The following is a 22,481-nucleotide window of genomic DNA, read 5'->3' on the forward strand; positions in this document are numbered from 1 at the left end:
GGGGAGTGGTGGAATATGGCCCAGGACCATCACTGCTGCTGGGGAGGGTGGGCATGTGGTGGCCCGAGACTGCCCCAGCAGCAGCCAGTGTGGCTGGCTCGGAGACTACCGAGGTGCTTAGGCAGCCCTAGGATCAGTCGAACCTGCCGCTGCAGAAGACATGGAGGTCCCAGAAAGTCACAGAATCCGTGACCTCCATGACAGACTCGCAGCCTTATTCATGAATCATTTTCAGCTTTTGACTTTTTGTCCTGAGTCAAGAAGGGAAAACAATTTTGAACTCTCAAAAATATTGGTGGAACAGGAAAACCATTTCCCGCCTTGCTCTACTCACTGTAGTGACGTTATCCTGTTGCTTCTGAGCCGCACGGCAGACAGCAAGCCCTTTAATGGCCCTTTAATGTTTGTTAGTCACTTGAGTTTTTCAGGTGAAAGGTGTTATGTAACAGCATTCATTTGTATTAGTTATTCTTATATTTTATTTATCAATCAGAATATAATCCCCAATCAGCACCAGGACTCAATCATCTATTATTTTTTATGAGAAACTAATTAGTCACGTGTACCAAGTTCCTTTGTAGATACAGTAATTCATAATTATGTTTGATAATATCAACATATTTGTACTTTGAAAATGTCTGGGGAGATTTTCCAAAGCATTGGTGGTAAAACTCTGTTGAAGTTAGTGGTAAAACTCCTTCACCTCTGTGGCAGCACTGTTAGGCCAACAGTGAGTGTGTTTGAAAATCCCTCCCTGTATTTCATGTTCTGTGTTTATGGCCATACCCCGAATGTTCAAAGAGTTGTGAAATTTGCTTATGTTTTTTTTTTTTAAATAGTTAATATGGGTTCTTTTCATCGCCCTTCTGGTTTCTGAGCCATCAGGGTGCATTTCGGCCATGTTTTCAAGCTGGTCTCGGCAACTATGGAAACTTACTTTATTTAAATGAAATCTGAGAGAAAAGATAGTCCATTGGTCATGGCAGTAGCCTAGGACTTGAGTAGACCTGCGTTCAGTTCCCTTTTCTGCTGCAGACTTTTTGCGTGACCTGCATGTGTCACTTAATTTCCCAGTTCCCTAGCTGCCAAACGTGAGACTAGCACTGCCCTGCCTCACAGGGGTGTTGTGTGGATAAATACATTAAAGACCATGAGGTGCCGAGCAGCAATAGTGAAGGCGCTGGGATGTAGGTGCTTCAGTTAGATACATTCTTATGTGATCACCTGACTTCTAGGCACGGAGGCTTTACATCAAATATCAGGAGACTCACCCTAAAATCATATGAGTTGGCAACCTTAATACAAGAGCCTTTTAACATAGATTAATAGAAATGTCAGGCTGGAAGGGGCCTCAAGAAGTCATTAAGTCCAGCTTCTTGTCGTGAGACAGAATCAAGTAAACCTAAACCATCTTTGACAGATGTTTGTCCAACTTGTTCTTAAAAACCTCAGTGATGGCGATTCCAACCTCCCTTGGAAGCCTATTCCACAGCTTAACTCCCCTTAGAGTTAAAATGTTTTTCCTAATATCTAACCTAAATCTCTCTTGCTCCAGATTAAGCCTGTTCTTTCTTGTCCTTCCTTCAGTAGACAAAGAGAAAAATGATCACAGTCCTCTTTGTAACAGCACATTTGAAGACTGTTATCAGGTCCCTCCTCAGTCTTCTTTTCTCAAGACTAAACATGCCCAGTTTTATTAACCATTTCTCAGAGGTTAGGTTTTCTAAACATTTTGGGCTGGTCTACACTGGGGGGGGGGGCATCGATCTAAGATACGCAACTTCAGCTACGAGAATAGCATAGCTGAAGTCGACGTATCTTAGGCTGGGTCTACACTACCCGCCTGAATCGGCGGGTAGAAATCGACCTCTCGGGAATCGATTTATCCCATCCCGTTTGGACGCGACAATCGATCCCCGAATTGACGCTCTTACTCCACCAGCGGAGGTGGGAGTAAGCGCTGTCGACGGGAAGCCGCAGAGGTCGATTTTGCCGCCGTCCTCACAGCGGGGTAAGTTGGCTGCGATACGTCGAATTCAGCTACGCTATTCACGTAGCTGAATTTGCGTATCTTAAATCGACTCCCCCCTGTAGTGTAGATGTAGCCTTAGATCGATTTACCTCGCATCCTCATGGCGTGGGATCGACGGCCGCGGCTCCCCCATCGACTCCGCTTCCGCCGCTCGCTCTGGTGGCGTTCTGGAGTCGATGGGGAGCGCGTTCGGGGATCAATTTATCACATCTAGATGAGACGCGATAAATCGATCCCCAATAGATCGATTACTACCCGCTGATCCGGCGGGTAGTGAAGACGTACCCTTCATCTCTCTTTTTGGTTTTTTGCTCTCCTCTGGATTCTCTCCAATTTGTCCTCATCTTTCCTAAAGTGTGGTGCCCAGAATTGAACACAATACTCCAGCTGAGGCCACCCCTGTGTTGAATAGAACAGGACAATGACCTCCTGTGTCTTGCATACAATACTTCTATTAATACACCCCAGATTTATATTAGTCTTTTTCTCAGCTGCAGCACATTATTGATCATATTTAGTCTGTGATCCACTATAACCCTCGAATCCTTTTCAGCAGTACTGCCACCTAGCCAGTTATTCCCCTTTGTGTAGCTGTGCATTTGAGTTTTCCTTAAATACTTTGCCCTTGTCTTTACTGCATTTTATCATGTAGACTGTTGTCACAGGAACGCATTCTTGTCTCAATTATTAGGATGCAATCCCATTATTATTATTATTATTATTATTACCATCATCATCAGAGTGCCTAGGAGCCCTAATCATGGATTAGACCCGCCAATGTGCTAGGTGCTGTACGAACAGAGAACAAAAAGACAATCTATGCCACAGGGAGAGTACCATATAAGTATAAAATGAGACAAGTCAATGAAGTTGCATCGGCATAACTGAAAGCAGGATTGGGCCCAGTATATGTGCTTGATATTTACTGTATCCTGGTAAAAGTGATGGGTATATAGAATCTTTGCAGAAGTTGAATAATGGCATAGTATAACTCAACAAATCTTTTTACTGTAGCCTGTGATACGGTGTTGACATAGTTTCTTTCCTGGTTTTTATTAGTGCTTCTTGGATTAGCAGGTTGGTCAAAGTGCACACAATGTATTAATTAAGACAGTGAAACATGTGTTCAGTTTAGAATTCTGTCATGCATCACAACAAGAAATGGAAAACTCTGACACGTGTCTTAAACTCTAGCACGATCACGCTAATACACCAAATTTGGCAGCCTGCTAGGGGTGATAACGTCTTTCACCTTATAAAACTACAAGGTTCATTTGTTATTCTCCAGACATATCTAAAGAGATGCACAGCCATGATTTCATATGATAAACAGGCGATGGGCCCAAAGCTACTTTTTGTTCATTCTGTTAGTTTCACTGGGCTTAAGTTTCCTAATGTTCTTGAGAAACTTGCATTGCTGAAATGTGATCAAAGCAATACGCCGAACTATCAACTTTTTATTTTCCAAAAAAATCTAAAGAAAAGTCTCATTGTTTTTTATTTGCCATCATTTAAGAGATTTACATCACTTTGATAACCATGGAGTATATGGTGCAGTATCTACACTTAGAGACAAAGTTTCTTTCTTTCTTTTTTTCTTTCTTTCTTTCTTTCTTTCTTTCTGATACTGAGCACATCTGCCCAAAGAATCAGAGGCGTGACCTCATGTCCCCCACCCCACATCAACCCGTTGAGTGTTGCGGGTGAGGGAGGGACTGGCTGTATCACCGTCGGGCAGAGCTGTTCCTTGAAGGCACAATTGGACAGCCCCAGGCACCAGCGCACCAAACACGTGCCTGGGGCGGCAAGCCGCAGGGGGTGGCGTGCCAGTTGCCGTGAGGGCGGCAGTCAGGCTGCCTTCGGCGGCATGCCTGCGGGAGGTCCACCGGTCCCACAGTTTTGGCAGCAATTCAGGGGTGGGTACGCCAAAGGCGCGGGACCGGTGGACCTCCCTCAGGCATGCCACCGAAAGTCACCTGATTGCCGTGCTTGGGGCGGCAAAATACATAGAGCCGTCCCTGGGCACAATACAGTCATAAGTAATTAGCCCAAGGTTACCAGGTGCATAAATCAGTGGCAGGAATAGAACCCCAAAAGTTCCAACTCCCAGTTTCCCACTCTACCCTCTAGACATCACTTCTGTGTACCGTGGGCACTGATAAGACACAATATCAAGCAGATTTCCTAAAATGTACCTTCAATCAAAAAGGACATTTGATGGTTCTCCAGTAGGAAATAGGGCAGGCTACAGAAGGACAAATTTCCTAAAAAAATAATTCTCCAAAAGTCCATGGATGATTTTGCTATTCATGACAGGTTTCAGAGTAGCAGCCGTGTCAGTCTGTATCTGCAAAAAGAACAGGAGTACTTCTGGCACCTTAGAGACTAGTTAATTAATTAGCCTCTTACAGTTGGTCTGGCTACTTCCACTTTTTCATGTTCTCTGTATGTATATATATCTTCTTACCATGTTCCATTCTATGCATCCGATGAAGTGGGCGGTAGCCCACGAAAGCTTATGCTCAAATAAATTTGTTAGTCTCTAAGGTGCCACAAGTACTCCTGTTCTTTTTGCTATTCATGTTAGCACTCTAAAACGCTGCAACTTTTTGTTTTATTTTGGTCAAGTGCACACAAATTGTGCTTTCAGATCTGTCTACAGAACTGTCACTGACTTGACTGACATTTCTGCATGTCTCTCTGGGGGCAGAAATTAGCCTACACAGCTGTCTGGCTTTCAGGAGCATGAAGAAACAGGCAACACATTTTGTATTCTCTTCACTACTTTCAGCAATAAACTACCTTAAGCAAAGCTTTTTTTCTGCAAAATGAGGCAAATAAACATGTAGAATAGAACATTTGTATCTTGCTGATAGCGGATTTTGAGCAGTCTCTGAATCTAAATTCTGCATTTGTTAATGGTTAAATATTTCCAGCTGGGTGAATGAGTGAAACTAACCAAACTAGAGGCCAGATCTGCAAAGATTTTTGTACGTATAGTTACTCTGTACCCAGGAATCCAAGAACATTTTCCCTTCCTTCTCAGTGTGCTAATAGGAATGAAAATGCAGACACATGATTTGGTATGGATCCTATACAGAAATATCTCTTTCATTTCTGTTTTCTAGTACTTGCATGGCATCTAGTGTTTAAGAAGATGCATGATACGTATACATAATGTTGAGAGTTTCTTTGCTTGAAGAAGTATAACCCTGCTGCAACCATGTTTGGTTAAGCCACGTCAGGTCTGGCTGACATGGTATAAATAAAGTGTTTGGTTCGGATTTGGTTGTAAGAACTGGTAGCTGCCAAGCTAGGACAATCATATCCCGTACACTAAATTAGGTGGTGCACATGCCCTCATACTGCATAGTAGCATTCTACTTACAGGAGGATGGATGGTCTTGAGGTTAAGGCACGGGACTGCCAACTGGACTTAGGACTCTGCTGGATTTATTCTGTGTCCTTGGGCAAAATGTTTAATTTCTCTGTGCCCCTATTCCCCGTCTTTTGTTTGTATTTTGTATCTCTTCCTCCCACCCTTTTTCTGTCTTGCCTGCTCAGGCCCTGATCCTGCAAAGATTTACACAAGGGCTGGCACTTGCATAAGCTTTTGAAGGATCAGGGCTTTGGGGCAGCGAACTGTTTGGGGAAGGGACTAGGTGTACGTACAGTGGTTCAGAGCTAGCTCAGGTATGTCTACATATGCTGCAATCACACCTCCAGCCTGCAGTGTAGAGATACTCTAAGGATCTGGGCCTTGATGTCTGTGAAGAGTGTCCTACAGGCACCTAGAACAGAGGACCAATTAGCAGAATCCTCTGTTATCTGTTGGGTTACTTTTTTTCAGAGGCTTGTAAGGTACTCCTTGCTGGCACCTGTTGGAGGAAAGATGCCTGTACTATAAATGGAAAAGAAATTTGATTTTACGTACATACTTTTTAATGTTTGATCTGTTGGTCACAACTGTGCTAAATTAGGATGTGTTCCAGACACAGGATTCACACCCCAAACTCCATTGGAGGTCATGGGAGTTTGGGGCTCAGGATTGGACCCTTGCACAAAAAAAGTCTGGAGAAAAATATGGGATTTTCCATTGAACAGGTTGCTTCTAAGTGGGCTTGACTCTCTCTGTAAATGCAAGGATTTTTTGCAGGCTAGTTTTAGGAACAGATCCCTATGAGGTCTGGTATACAAGAACTTTGCTGTGAGGTTTCTGAACACTTGTGATTCTATGTTGTGAGAACAGAGCATTTATGTTTAACCAGAGCGTATGTTCCTTCAGCTACTCAAAGGAACGGCAGGCCGTGCACATGATCCATGCTCATGTTTATTGTTGCCTGTGAACAACCATGTGCAGCAAACAGACTCGGGAGGAAAACTTGTTAGCAGATGTCCTGATGGCCCTTCCGATTTATAAATATGAGCCTCTACATTTATGTTTTCCATATCCAGAGCTTTCACTTGCCAGATGTCCCCACGGCTGGGTCCTTGAAGTCTTTAACTATGAGGATGCGTGGCATATCGTCTATTTCATAGAAAAGAAAAGAAAATCAGATTGCTGTCTCCTATCAAACAGCTGGGGGGGGGGAGGAGAAATCCACTCTTTACTCTAAAGTGGCTTTTCATATCCCGAATCTGAGATGCACTTTTATACAGCTTTGTAAAATTCTGTGGATCCTGCAAAGCTGAATAAAAGTGCATCTCAGATTTAGGTGCATCTCAGATAAATACACTCACCTGGGCATCTTTTTCTTTTTTTTTTATTTTTTTGACAAGCTCTTAAAACACAAGTAAACAATAGCGTTTTCACCCTGATGGTGATGCTAATTTTACAAGGCTTGATTTAAGTCCGCATTTCGTTTAGATTGAGCACGTGCTTTATTATTTTCAGATGCATTTCTTAAGATAAATAGTGGTGAATGGAGTTAAACCAGGATGAATTCAACCCAATATCTATCAATTAAATACGAAATGGATAATAGGACCAGATTCAGCTTGGAATTCAAACATCCCAAACTCCAAGTCCCCGTGTAAAAAAAGGTTTTGTCACCTCCACCATTGAATTCCCCCTTCTCCAAACATTAGAGATCTCTCTGTGGGTTATGCACTTGGGAACATTTCCACTGACCAGGGTAGCCAAGGGCAGAACATGGACCACAGAGAATTATACCCATGAAATGGGCAATTTTAGAAAACTGGGAGCAAAGACTGTTTCACTGGAAGCAGCTCGGTATCTATGGGGCCAGCTACAGTGCTGCCACTGGGAAGTGTTGCAAACTTGTGCAAACTCTCTGAATGGGTTCACAAAAAGCTTAGATATGGTTCCATGGAGACACTTAAGTCATTTCCAGATAGGGACCTAATTAATATGTGTCACAGGGAAACCCTGATTAGCTAGCAGGATTTTAAGCATCGCTGCCTGTCAAAGATCTTTATACAAGTAAGTACTGGCGTGTCCAGGACTTCCGAGGGTACTTTTGAGATGGGGACTATGTGTGGTGCCTGGTTCTACTGTAGACGTGGGAAGTAGCACGTGTCTTGTGGGCAACCAAAGGCGTAATGACCTTCACTTTTTAAACTGGCAAACAGACAACCTGAAACTTTTCCCCCCAAGCCTCAGACCCTCGAATTTAGAGAAAGTCAAAACAGCTTTCACTTTTTTCCAAGCTTATAATTTGCGTAAATTCAGCACTGCTCAGAGATAGTAGGTTCCAGGATCTGACCTGAACTTGAAGTTATTAGCCTAATGTTCTGTTTGAGAGACTGTGGGGCGGCGTGGGGAATAGAGACAGAGGACAGAGTCCGATGAATAACGGAGAACAATATGGGGCTGAGACCAAGCAGAGAAAAAAGCTACTACATAGAGATGGAATAAGTTGCAGAAAGGAAATAAATCTCTTAAAGTGTTTAACAATAGAGTCAAATATATATGTGTATTCCTCACGCATATCTAAATCTGCATGGTTAATCCTACGCATCTGCAAATAATATTTATAATATAATATCCCAAACAAACACGTGAAGAAGCATAGGAGAGTGTAGGGCTATCCATTCTGTTTCTGATTTAACTACAGGTTGAGCCCAAGACACACAAATCTGGATCACAACATGGATCACCGCAAGATAGAGGTGTTTGGATGTGGGCGTTCTGGCTCGGACCATTTTAACAGCGGGGGCCATTTGCAGAAAGTGGATAAAAGAAATGGATTCAGATTTCAAACAACACAACATTTGGAGAAGAGGGTTTGACACGACCTGATTTAAGCTTCATCACATGAAAGCCTGTTTCTTTTACTGGGCACATGTTGCAGACCAGCCAATTGCTGGTAGCCTTGAATGAGCACAATATGGACCCGATTTTTCCTAATTCTCTGGGCATCTTTGCCTGCATAGCTTGGGTACTCACTTACCACGATTGCGCTGATTATCACAGGAAGTGTGTGCAGGGTTGGCCAGTTAGACAAGCATGTGGTCATTTGCATGCACAGTTACCATGATTATGCATGCAGCTGCAGAAACTGCATGCACAATTCACAGATGAATTTTACTGAACACATTTTGGCTTGGCTGTCTCCATAGAACTGGCCAAACAAACAGTTCCAAAGTATTCGATCTCAGCAAGAGCTGGGTTTCATGTAAAAACTGGAATGGATTTTCTAGGTTATGTGGCCATGGAGGCCCTGCTCTTCACTGATTTCAATGGAAATTAGGAGCCAAACTATTTTTGAGGATCTGGCAGAATCCTAATATCAAATCACAAGGGATCTTCTGAGGGTCTTAGAGAACCATCCAAGCATTTCTAAGGAGGGCAAAGGGAAGAACTAAAGTTGTCATCTCCTATATCTGGACCACCCAAACACTAGCCAACAAATCATGGTATTTTTCAGCTACGGTATCTTGACTTATTGTTCACAGGGATTTTAAAGAATTTCATTTCATTTCTTTCTTAGTTTTTTTTTTTCCTAGGGATGACATGTCGTTTCCTGACAGGCTGCTTTTAATAAGGTTGAAATCTTTGTTGTTGCCAAATCCAAGTGGAATAGAACATCTTTAAGTCATTAGATGGGAATGGGGTAATCACTCAGAGGGTGCGCTTCAAAGGTTATTAGTTTTTACAATGTGTTCGCTATTCTGCAGTTGTCTGAAAAATAACATAGGTACCAATTCCGCCTCTGACCCATTCATGGTACAGTGGGCACAGTATTTGTATGCAAACTAATTGAAGGATTTTCCTGAAGGATTTTGGCACTTGAGGTTAAATAGGAACCTGTATGGTATTAGTTAGGGATGGAAATACGTGTTAGCAAGAAATAAGAGCCCTCCCGCTCCCAAACTTTCACCCAAAAAAACAATAAAGACACAATCAAACCCCTTCTCAGGCTTGGAGGATGGGCCATTTACAGACTCTGGGAATTACCTGAAACAAAGGGCATAATTCTGCCCTCATTCGAGAGAGTGCAACTCTGCTTTCTTCCGTGATTTGCTCCAGAACTGAATGTGGCCACAGAAGTACAAAAATACATCAAGAAAGTCTGTTCCGAAGGAATTTCCCATATAACCTTGGCAGCTGGGTAGTCCAAATCTGAGAGAGCCTGTGAAATGTTTGTGCTAGAATATTATTATTATTAAGATCCCAGTGAAGATCAGATTGTGCTAGGGACTGTACACATATAGATAATCCCTGCCCTAAAAAGTTAACAGTCTCATTAGAAAAAGTGGAAACGGAAGCAAAATGATTTGGCCAAGGTCACTGTAAATCAGTGGCAGAGTGAATCATAGACCCAGGTCTTCTCACTCCCAGTCCTTTTCCCTAGCCACTGAACTATAAGGGGCTGAGGTAAGCATTTGAAATGTTGACATCTGATTGGTCTCTCACTTCCACCAGCTGCACACCAGCATCACTTCATTGGAATTACTGCTTCTTCCACAGCCACAAGTGAGAGAAAACTCAAGTCTCAGCCACTAGGGATTCACACAGCAGATGACACAGCCACATGTGTGAAGAGGATCAAGCCTAAACTCCTAGCAGTTCACATAGCAATAGTTTGTGTCAGACCTGGGCAACCTCCTGTGTTATTAATAATTATCATTGTAGTTATTTCTGATCCTAAAGCAATGCAGTCTGAATAATGCTTCTTCCAGGAGTACATAAGAACATAAGAATGGCCATACTGGGTCAGACCAAAGGTCCATCCGGCCCAGTATCCAGTGATCAATGCTAGGTGTCCCAGAGGGAGTGAACCTAACAGGTAATGATCAAGTGATCTCTCTCCTGTCATCCATCTCCACCCTCTGACAAACAGAGGCTAGGGACACCATTCCTTACCCATCCTGGCTAATAGCCATTAATGGACTTAGCCTCCATGAATTTATCCAGTTCTCTTTTAAACCCTGTTATAGTCCTAGCCTTCACAAACTCCTCAGGCAAGGAGTTCCACAGGTTGACTGTGCGTTGTTTGAAAAAGAACTTCTGTTTATTTGTTTGTTTTAAAGCTGCTGTCCATTAATTTTATTTGGTGGCCCCTAGTTCTTATATTATGGGAACAAGTAAATAACTTTTCCTTATTCACTTTCTCCACACGACTCCTGATTTTATAGACCTCTATCATAGAATGGAACATATTTTGAGGAGATATGCATCCGAAGAAGTGGGCTGTAGCCCACGAAAGCTTATGCTCAAATAAATTTGTTAAGCTCTAAGGTGCCACAAGTACTTCTGTTCTTTTTGCGGATACAGACTAACATGGCTGCTACTCTGAAATTGGTGAAAGGACAGCCCCAGCCAGTCCCTGCAGCCCACAGACCACATCCCCGACCAGCTGGCATGTCTCTCCATTCATCTTTATCTTCTAGCCTCCTTCTCCTTTCTGCTTTCTGTTTTTTACCCCTCGCCCGACTTTTGTTCCCCTCCTCCTGTTGTTCCCCTTCCCTCCCAGCCCCGCACAGCCTATGTGGCAGCCAGAGGTGGCACCAGATCCTTGCTGTAACCGCTGACCTAAGCTCAGGACATCAAGTTGCTTCTTGAGGCTGCGGACCTGAATACACCTGTGGTTCCTATGGCCTGGCTGTGTTAGCAAGCTCTGCGCGAGCCGAGAGGGAAGGTGGGTTTACTCAGTGCAGAATCAGCAGCTTTCCTGCACCCGCTGGACGAGTCTGCTACCCCTCATCTTACGAAACATCGGTTAACCCACCCCTAAGAGCTAGATCCCTATTGATTTGTTGTAAAAACCAGGCTCTAGCGGGCCTACCCCAAAATGAGCTCAACTGTTGGAAAGAAGGTGAAAGTTCATAAGTGTTACGATAGCTTCTAGCAGAAGATTTGGCAGGAGCTGCTAATGTTGGCCTAATTGCCCATCACACACTGGCTACTAGCAAACAAGGTTTAGTTCTTTGGTTTTTTCCCCCCTTCTATCTGATAGCACTTTGATGAGCATGGAATTTTAATGGCAGTACGCGGCCGCCGCCTCATTACATCTTGTCAGACACATGCCGACCAAGTGTCCCGGAGTGATGAAACACTTGTCCACAGCCTCCTGTTCTTTCAAAGCTGTCTTCTCTTGAAGAGCCCCCTCTCTCCCTCCCAGAGATAAACGGCAAAGGCTGCGGCCAATAACGAAGTGCAGGACTGGTGGAATAAATAGATTCCTCTCAGCGGTGTTGTACTGCCCTCTGCTTCGGGGCATGTGTGCCACATATTCAGAGGTTCCTGCATCAAGGGCGGAAATTGTGCGTTGTCAATTTCTCACACAGCCAAAGTGTTTGATCAAGGCTGGATCAGAGCTCCATGGTCCTTTTCCTATGGTTTCCAGTAGAGTCTTGTCCAAAGAGCGCTCTTACCCTTGGCTAAGATTTTCAAGATGTAGCTGTTCAGACCTTAGGACAATAGTGCTGCTGCATCCATAGCTCTTGTATCATTCGCTCTGCCTTGTGACATAGCATTGCTCCTTAGGAATGAAAGCACAAAGCACAGTTGACTGAGATATGGAAACTGTCCATGGATCTGGTCTCCAAAGACCCTTGGCATGAATAGAGACCAATAGACATCTCTTCTAGTCAATGTCAGTAGCAAGTTCTTTATCTTCTCTGTAGGCCACCAACAAGAGGACAACATTGCTTCCTCATTCAGACACACAGAGCCAGGTCATGATGTCATCACTAATGAATAGTTGCCTCTCTAGACTGAAAAGGACCATCACTGGTATCCTTAAGGAGATCCAAATGATTTTCTATTAACTGAATCCTGCAAAGGGTGCTGTGTACTGGCCCTGATGCAGCAACGCACCTAAGTGCTTAATTTTAAGCGTGTAAATATTGGCTTCCAGGGACCTACTCGTGTACTTAAAAATATGGACATGTATAGAGTGCTCAACACCTTATAGGACTGGACCTTTGGGCTGACGGTATGGAGACTGCGACACAGTGTCTCGAGAGAAGACATGTAAAATATGGAATACAGTGTGGTAGATCTTTGATCTCCAACAAGGGTGGCCTACTGCTCCCCACCAAGCAAAATAAAAAAATCGCCTTACATTTTGACCTATTCTATTTTTTCCAGAACAAAATCCTTCAAAGACTAATACACATTCTTTAGGCTAAACACAATTGTGTGTCTTTGTCAGTTATAGAGTCATAGATTTTAAGGCCAAAATGGAACATTAGATCATCTGACCTCCTGTATAACACAGGCCAGCTTCTTCACCCAGCTACTCCTCCATTGAGCCCAATAACTTGTGTTTGATGAAAGCCTATCTCCCAGAAAGGCATCCAAGTCTTGACTTCAAGAGACGGAGAATCCATCACTTCTCTCGGTACTTTGTTCCAATGGCTAATCACATTCACTGTTAAAGAAATTGTGCCTTATTTCTCATTTGAATTTGTCTGGCTTTAACTTCCAGTCATTGCTTCTCATTATGCCTTTTTCTGCTAGATTAAACAGCCCTTTAGTACCCAATATATTCTCCCCGCGAAGTTATAAAACTTCTAATAAGCCTAACAGTCATCATACTGCATGTGGCTGGTCCTAGGGACCTGTGAATCTTATTTACTAATCTTTAGTGACATGCATAACGATCTGATTAGATCCCAGAGAAACAGCCTTTTTTTAAAGAAAAAGAGGACATTATTACTGTTCTCAGATCTGAAAAAGCTACCAGGAAAATAATCTCATTGACTTTTCCCACATCTGTGGATAAAAAACACAACAAAAGCTCAATAATGGTTAAATTTGTTTTGAAAATTAAATAGGAAGCACATGCTGAAAATCATTTCAATAATAAAAAAAAAAGACTAACCCCAAATCACAAATTTGAACCAGGCATTATTTTATGGAGAATTTTGACAGAAACAGCATTGCAACTTACCAGCTCTTGGGTCTTTTAATGGCAAACTCCATTTTTTAAGGTTCAGTCTCTGTTGACATGTCATCCGTATGACTTCTTTTCGCCCGATATTATAAAGAAAACCAAACGCTGGGCTTGTACATGTTATTGTTTAGGTTGATTAACAATAATCGTCATGTATTTACGTAGCCCCTTTCATCCAGACGGGTCCCAAAGTATTTTGTAAACTGCGTCTAAAAAAATTATTCACCCACTATTGAACTTCAGCCATCTTTGAGGGGAAACATGGTAGCTGTTTAACAGGGCACAGCTACCCTGCATACAAACATTGGGGACCCCTTCCCACAACCCTCCCATGCATGGAATTCCCATGGCTCTCAAAGGGAGCCCTGTGACTGGAAAACTTGCTGGATGGAAATCTCGGGCAGGAAGTGATAACAATACCATCGCCATCTGAAACTGCAGAGGTAACTGAGGTAAGGAGGTACATTTGCTCAATTTGGAGTGAGATCTTTTCATGCCCCTCTATTTGCTAAAACGGTGCCATGGTCAGGCAGTGACAAAGAACTGGACTGGGACTCAAGACACTTGGTTCTGTTCCAGGGTCTGCCTCTGGTCTGCTAAAATGTCATTTTAGGCCAGGTTTTCAAGGTATATAGGCACCTAAAGATTCAGATTTGTGCCTAGTAAGATTTTCAAAAGTACCTAAGTGAGTTAGGCAGCTTTGGCATTCCATGCCTCAGTTTCTCCTTCTGTAAAATGGGAATAATGATACTGACCTCCTTTGTAAAGCACTTGGAGATCTAGGGATGAAAAGCCCTGAATAAGAAGAGGTATTATCAACAGACTTTCAACTGTATACACCATCTGAAAGATGATAGCTCCAGGAGAGAGCTCCCAATTGGTGTAGAGAATATTTGAAATTCACTCGCTGTGCTAAGCACAAAGGTTTTGCTTACAACTTGTTACTTCTATGGATTCTACTATTGCAATACCAATACCTATGGCCAACTATGGGACTAGATTTGTAGGGACAAGCTGAACCACAGAAAAATAGAATTGCAGTTTTGCTACTCCTCAAGTGCTAAAACCAAACCAGAATTGATTCCCAAACCAATGTATAATAGCATTGTGTGTGTGTGTGTGTGTGTATTTTCATTTTGGTGTGCTCCCAATTCAGCATGTACATAAACATATGTTTTAAGCATGTGAAGTCAATGGGACTGTTCACATATTTGAAGTCAGGCATGTGCTTAAGGAACCTGCTGAATCAGGGCCTGAGTTTGCAGTTTTTTTGAGAAAGGGTTACCAGTGTTAATGCTGGGAGGGCAATGAACGGCTGCCGTATTGTCTGATGAAAAGCTGCCATATCGTCTGATCAAAAGTACAAGCTTGCAAATGTGATACCATAGCAGGTGGGATAAATGAAGGGGGGAGGGGATAGTTAAGCTTTAAAATAGTTAAGCCAGTAAGCTTTAAAATCCCTCTTGGTAGGTGTTCTCTGCTTGCTTTACCTGTAAACAGGGCCGTCTCCAGGCACCAGCGGAGGAAGCACGTGCCTGGGGCGGCACATGCTAAGGGGCGGCATTGCGTCCATTCTTGGGGCGGCAGAGTCCGAGCGTTTTTTTGTTTTGTTTTGTTTTTTGCTTGGGGCGGCAAAAATGGTAGAGCCGGCCCTGCCTGTAAAGGGTTAAAAAGTCCCCCAAGTCAAAAAAAAAAGGAGTGGGCACCTGACCAAAAGAGCCAATGGGAGGGCTAGAACTTTTTAAAATGGGGGAAAAACTTCCCTTTGTTGTCTGTTTGTCCTCCAGAGAGAGGGGACAGAGCAGGACAGGGCTGAAGTTATGCTGTAAGCAGCTTTAAAACCAGGTATGAAAAAGCATCAATTCATACCTCAAACCTACTTATCTGAAACCCCAGATGTGTAAGTAGATCAGAAATGTTTAGAAAGACACGATTGGGTTATTTTCTTTTATTTCTGAAAGGCTTGTGGACTCCTCTGTGCTAACCCCAAATGCTTTGGTTTGCTTGTAACCTTTAAGCTGACCCCGCAAGAAAGCTATTTTGGGTGCTTAATTTTTTGGAATTGCTCTTTTAAAATCTAGCAAAAGCCTAAGTTCCAGATGTATTTTCTTTCTTTTTGTTTTTAATTTACCTTTTTTAAGAACAGGATTTTTGCTATCCTAAGAGGTTTGTGCATACATTGTTTAATTAGCTGGTGGCAACTGCTAATTTCCTTTCTTTTCTTTCTCAGCTGTTCCCCGGAGGGGAGGTGAAAGAGCTTGAGGGTACTTCACAGGGAGGAATTCCCAAGTGTTCCTTCCTAGGTCCAAGGGGGTTTTTGCATTTGGGTGGTCGCAGCGTTTACCAAGCCAAGGTCAGAGAGAAGCTGTAACCTTGGGAGTTTAATACAAGCCTGGAGTGGCCAGTATTAATTTTTAGAATTCTTGCAGGCCCCCACCTTCTGCACTCCAAGTGCCAGAGTGGGGATTCAGCCTTGACAGCAGGTCCTTCAGCTAGGGGAGACCGGGAACTTTCCAGAGTCGTATAATGATTCTGTAAATGGAAGGGGAGAACAGAAGTTCAATCAGAGCTGAAACAAGTGTTGCTCATTTATTAGACACTCTGCAGTACATTTTACTGAAGACATTTTATCACAGCCAAAAGACTCCAATATGGAACAATTCTGTATTGGCCAGAGGATGGACTAGATATTCTAAGAGGTATTTTCTGGCTCTAATATCTGTGGTTTATTATATATTGTTAAATTAATGAATGGGATTATATAACGTGGTTGCTTGAAATAGCGGGCAACGGGACTTGTTGACCCAAGAGATCCCTTCCAGTCTTATGTTCCTGGTTAGCTGCTGACCTTTTTGTCTGTGATTTTATGCAGACACCGCCAGTGCAAACCATTATAGCTCTCTAACACCAATTTATACCAGCGGTGACTCTGGCCACAGATTGTTATGTTGACTGTGTTTGGGTGGGGGAGGGGTTCTTTTTTATTAGAATTCATTAAAATGTTTTTCTTTTACATCCCTATTTTTGTTCAGCATCTTCATTAATGATCTGGAGGATGGGATGAACTGCACTCATAGCAAGTTTGCAGATGACACTAAGCTGTGGGGAGAGGTAGATGCGCTGGAGGGTAGGGATAGGGTCCAGAGGCACCTAGACAAATTGGAGGATTGGGCCAAAAGAAATCTGATGAGGTTCAACAAGGACAAATGCAGAGTCCTGCACTTAGGATGGAAGAATCCCATGCCCTGCTACAGGCTGGGAACTGACTTTGCTAGGCGGCAATTCTGCAGAAAAGGACCTAGGGGTTACAGTGGACGAGAAGCTGGATATGAGTCAACAGTGTGACCTTGTTTCCAAGAAGGCTAAGGGCATATTGGGCTGTATTAGTAGGAGCATTGCCAGCAGATCGAGGGAAGTGATTATTCACCTATATTAGGCACTGGTGAAGCCACATCTGGAGTATTGCATCCACGTTTGCTCCCTTCCCCCCCCCCCCCCCCACTATAGAAATGATGTGGACAATTGGCAAGAGTCCAGAAGAGGGCAACGGAAGTTATTAGGGGGCTGGGGCATATGACTTACGAGGAGAGGCTGAGGGAACTGGGCTTATTTTTTCTGCAGAAGAGAAGAGTGAGGGGGGATTTAATAGCAGCCTTCAACTACCTGAAAGGGGGATTTCAAAGAGGATGGAGCTCGGCTGTTCTCAGTGGTGGCAGATGACAGAACAAGAAGCAATGGTCTCAAGTTGCAGTGGGGAAGGTCTAGGTTGGATATTAGGAAAAAACTATTTCACTAGGAGGATGGTGAAGCACTGGAATCGGTTACCTAGGGAGGTGGTTAAATCTCCATCCTTAGAGTTTTTAAGGCCCAGCTTGACAAAGCCCTGACTGGTATGATTTAGTTGGGGTTGGTCCTCCTTTGAGCAGGGAGTTGAACTAGATGACTTCCTGAGGTCTCTACCAATCCTAATCTTCTACATACTTTCAGAAATGTGGCTACAGAGGCTGTTTACTGCCTTGAAGTCCTGTTTCACTGGTGATTAAGAAAACTGCAGAGAGAGAATCTGTGGATACCAGCATGCATATTACAATGTCATGGGCGTTTCTATCATTTGTCACCTTGTTTGCCAGGAGAATGCACTGCTTCTATGAGGATAATCTAGTAGAGCTGCTCCATGATTTGCTATACTTGACTAACGCTGTCACACTAGTGCACATGATTGCTTACTAATTACTGAATGTTTATAGTGAGTTTGATGCTGTTCGTTACATAGAAACAGACTCTGTCTGACATGGGGCTTGCAGTCTAAGAGCAAAAACATGATCATAGATGGGACTTTTTACTTTGGATCTCACTGGGACCAGAATTTGGTCCTTGTGACATCTAGGGCAATTTCCTGCAATATCTTTGGGAGATCTGATTGTATTAAGTTTATGTATCATTGTAGACCAGCCGGGACTGTATGTAATTCCAAGGGGAATGGTAACCACAGCCCCTCCATGAACTAAGAACAATGGGGTGGTGATTAGGCAAATTCATGCTAGGGAGGCTTGCCTATACTAGTTCAGACTGGATTCTCCAGAGGCCAACAGACACAGAAAGGACTTTTGGATAATTAGTCTGAGTTTAACCTGGCATAAGGCCTTCTTTCTGGTCCAGTCAACAGACAGGACCTACTGTCCAAGGGGCACCTCAGTCTTTAGGGAAGGGTTGGAAGGACTAACAATGACCAGAGTTCTTGTGGAGTTGTGGGGCTGGTCTCTGGTAAGCTTATTAGCAAACGGGTAGACTTTTTTATTGTTTTTAATTTGTTGCTTTTACGTTACAAATAAATGTGCTTGCTTAAGCAGAGATGTGTGGTAACTGAAAACCGTGGGTAATTATGCTGATAATAGCCTCTGAGGAGAAAAGCAAAGCAGGCCTGTTTAGGCAGTCTGACTTGCTGGGGTAATTCAGAGTGTAGGCAGGGAACTGGGCCTGAAAATACCCCAGTCAAGAGGGAGTGAGATGCATGTCTCCGCCCAAGAGAGGTGATGGCTGGGGAGCCAAGAGGCCTAAGTGTCAGACCCTTTGGTGGACCATAGAGGGGAGAAAAGGTGGAGTTGCTTTGAACTGTGACAATCCTAATGGCATGCATACTCGCACTAAATCCCAACCCAATGGGAAGAAGCTTGGGTTTTTTGCTTAGTGAATCATCAGTCATGTAGTTATTAGGCCAGACATTCATCTGGTCTAAACAGACATAGTTCCACTGAGTCCATTTCAAGTATATTGTTTTTACAGACAATGCCTTGTAGCCAGCGAAGCACTGAAGCTCACATTTTTAAGATTGCACACATAGATGTGGCCACGTGAGTAGAGTCAGGACTCCGGGGTTCTACTATTGACTTTTTCACTAGGTTACATTAGGTAAGTCACTTCCCTGTGCTTCAGTTTCACACAGGCACCCACCCGCCCCCAGTAAAACAGAATGAATAACACCTCTCTCGCAGGGATGTGGTGAAATAATTAGCACAGTGAATTCTTCCATGGAAAGAAACTCTATCTGTTCAAACTATTGTTCTTATTACTAATTAGGAAGATGTAGACTCAGCAACTCCTTGCATACTGAAAACAGAATCCTGTTTAATTTTGTCCTCTTGTCTTTTCTCCTAGCACGACCACGCTACCTTCCCACGTCAGGATAACCAATGGCTACATCACAGTCAATCCTCCCATTTGGTTTTCAAACCAACTGGATCAGAGACCACGTTCGGATCTCCCGTTCCACCATCAGCCAAAAAACTCAGCTGCTGGCCGCGTATTGGCACCATCCATAACTGCTTCTTTCTATGTGGCAATAGCGTCTTTTCTCCTGAGTCTATTGAGGCCTTCCTGACCAACCTAGGATTACGTGCAATACCTAAAATGGAGAACAGAGATAATTTATGAACAAGTGGGTGGTTTTCTCCACGACGGTTTCAATCTGGACCTTCTCACCGAGGAGAAATGGTAGCGCCTCTAGCTGGTTTTGTCTCTTAGCCCAGATATATTTTGAAACTCTAAAGCTTTATTGTAACACTGACTTATATCTTCTTTTTTGTAGAAGGATCTTTATTTCCCATAGTGCTATGGGGCTTTGTAAAATATATGTGTCCATTTATATATATAAAAAAAGTGTATTTATTCAACTGGTAAACTTATTTTTCTTGGTATTGGATATGTTAATAACTTCCCCATTAAACAGTAGTGACGGTGAAACAGATAAATTAATATTTTCTATATTTGTTTATTTAACCAACCAATCTGAAATGACATCCAAAGATGCCGTTTTGGTCATTAACATTTTACACTAACCCTCCCATAGGCAAATTTGTGCTGATCGCTGAGATTAGTGTGGGTGGGTGTGTGGAGGGTAATATCCGTTTAGAATAATTTAGACATATTGTAGACAATCATGCTGTCTGTAGCCGTGGCGTCACTAGGGAAAAAGGCATGTTCTTAACTCAAGTTAGTGAACCCAAGATAAAATCCTAGTGAAGAGAAGACCGTTTGTGGTTTTCACATGAGTTGGCAAGTCAAGATAAACCCTGAGCTTCCCCCACTGCCTTTAACTGAACCTGCTAACTTGTACAAAAAGTGCAGACTGTGTTGTCTTCACTAGGATTAACAAACTAATACATCATGATAGTGAACTTCAGTCGAGAACTCACCTTTTTTCCTAGTGAAAACACATGGCATCCGTCTGGAGCAACTCTGCTGAGTTGGTTTTTCCTCTCACACCCTTTTTGCATGAGTGTGACTCCTCACTGGATTTACTCCCGATTTATACAAGTGCTAACGAGAGCAGAATTTGGCCTACTTACGGGATTTAAATGTTTAATAGCATGCTAGTCTATAAAACTTCTCAGCTCTGGCCACGCTTCACCTAGAGCAAGTTGGGGGTGCAGAAGCATCTTAAAGTTCACTTTTGTAGCCACGATCCTGCTGCTGTGATAAGCCTGGCTGCTTTCTTTGTATTGTTCTGGCCTGATCCAAAACCTATTCAAATCAATGAAAAGACTCCCGCTGATGTCAGTGCGTCTTGGATTTGGTCCGTTCAAAGGGTTTTGAGTTAGGTTTTTAGAAGAGCATGAAGACAAAGGGCCAGATTCTCCGCTGGTGTAGATCATGGCAGCTCCACTGACTTAAACAGAGCTATGCCAATTCAAACCAGTTCTGATTTTGGACCATTATCTATGTAGCTAGTTTTGAGCTTGGCAGTGGTGGAAAAAGTCCATCTCTTATTCATAATTCCAGCCACACTTTGAAAAACAGCACTAGAGGAAAAAAAAGAGATGGAACATACGAAACTTTGCCCAGGCATCGTCCTCAATGAGAATGAGTCAAAACATTTTTTAATGAGAAAACAAAATGAAACGTTTTTGCAGAAAATTAGATTCTTTTTTAGAGGAATGGTGCAGACCTGGGCACGTCCGCTGCTTGCTGAGCTAGGCCGATTTTTCCAGGGCACGCACATAAGGCTTCAGGTGAAATGGAAGACATCGAGCTTTGCCCCCAGTGAGAGCTTCAAGGACATCTCATGCATACTATTCCATTGTATATTTTGGCATGTGGAAGGTTAGAGATGTTGGTTTTGGAAGGAAGCCATTCCCCTTGCATGATATTTATTGCACTGGGCCGCATATTGGAAGCATGTTTTAGGAACTTCTGTTACAGCTTTATTTGAGTGCTTACACCATTGAGGACTTCATTTGACTATAATGCCTTAAAAGGCCTTCAAATTCAACCTTATAATAATACAATAATGTTGATGGCAGAGCTAGGAGTGGCACTCAAGTCTTGTGACTCTCAGGCCACTGTCCTTTCCATTAGACCTTTTTTTTTGCGTTGTTGCAAATCTTTGGACATCTAGGAATTTCCGGGTTGTCATTAGACTGCACACCATAGTCAGTCAGAACTTCACCCTAGCAACAGGAATAGAGCTCAGACCCTCCTGCTCCAAAAGCATGGGTTCCTACCAGCTGAGCTAAAGGAGAATCTCCATTAGCGTTATAAGGCCTATGACATGCGGCTGAGTAGTCCTGAGTCTCTCCCATATAGGATAACGGCACACATACCCTTTAGCCCAATATATTACAATATTTATTCTACATATAGTCTAGTTATAGCTGTCACGTCCAAAGATTCCATCTGTGCTTCAGGGGAAACAGACATTGCCACCATTTATTTGAATGACTCTGTACATGGATGTTCAAACATCAGAGTGTGGTCCATGTTTTATATAGAGACTTCCTCCTGGAAACCTCCCCTCACATTCACTATTAGGCCACTATCCCTCCAATTCAAAGTCCTAGGACATCTTGGTAGCAACTTCCTCCTGTGGAAATGAAATATCAGCTAAGTATTTAATTGATAGTTAGCTGTTTTGAAGGTGGAGCTAAGGAGAAAGACCCTGTACTGGACGATCTAGCTTTCCATGGTCTTTAGAGAACTGTGTTGAAGTCATTATCATAGAGGTTCCCCAACTAATTAGATCATATTCCCTGTATGCTTTAGTGCACAGATATCTGTCCAATTACCTGGTTCCAATCAACTGATTTTAAACCATACCAGTAAATATGTAAGGGAGTACAAAATGAGACCCCCCCCCAGCATAGACAAAATGGAATATTTAGTAATTAACTACGCTAACCCAGTACTAATAAAAATACGCTAATGCTAGATAGCACATGGCTGTGGTTCTGAAAGAGCCTTTATTCAAATGGGCCATGTTACTGTCATGACTATTTTCCACATGAGTTTGGAGAGTGTCTATATAATTCAGAGGGGAAACATGCTGTGTACATAATAGTAATAACCACACACTACTAGCTTCATTTGGGATTTTATTTTCCTTCTCTTTTTTGAGCCTTTAGGTTTCATATTTTCCAGCTTTTTTCAGCAACCAAGAGGGCTAGAAGCTGATTTTTTCCCTAATGAAAACCGAGATCCTCATATAATCACCTGAATCCAGGAGCTGGGGATTTTAGAAAAACACCAAATACCACAAAACTCACAATACAATTGTGAGAGTTTGGCACCATTGTTGTGTGAATTACACA

The 22,481-nt window shown here is 42.9% G+C and overlaps 1 protein-coding gene across 2 annotated transcripts in view; it reads left to right on the forward strand.

Annotated features, from left to right (window-relative positions):
* TRABD2B (TraB domain containing 2B) overlaps positions 1–19,778 on the forward strand; it is a 391,553-nt gene extending 371,775 nt beyond the window's left edge. Inside the window, exon 6 of one of the 2 annotated variants that reach the window (XM_034780337.1) lies at positions 19,054–19,778. In XM_034780337.1, the coding sequence (XP_034636228.1) occupies positions 19,054–19,276 (223 nt within the window). In that variant the 3' untranslated portion in view covers positions 19,277–19,778. The remainder of the gene's footprint in view (positions 1–19,053) is intronic. The other variant, XM_034780336.1, reaches the window with a different exon arrangement.
* Positions 19,779–22,481: the final 2,703 nt, after the last annotated feature.

The sequence above is a fragment of the Trachemys scripta genome, chromosome 8, assembly GCF_013100865.1.
Source record: "Trachemys scripta elegans isolate TJP31775 chromosome 8, CAS_Tse_1.0, whole genome shotgun sequence".
Taxonomy (NCBI): Eukaryota; Metazoa; Chordata; order Testudines; family Emydidae; genus Trachemys; species Trachemys scripta.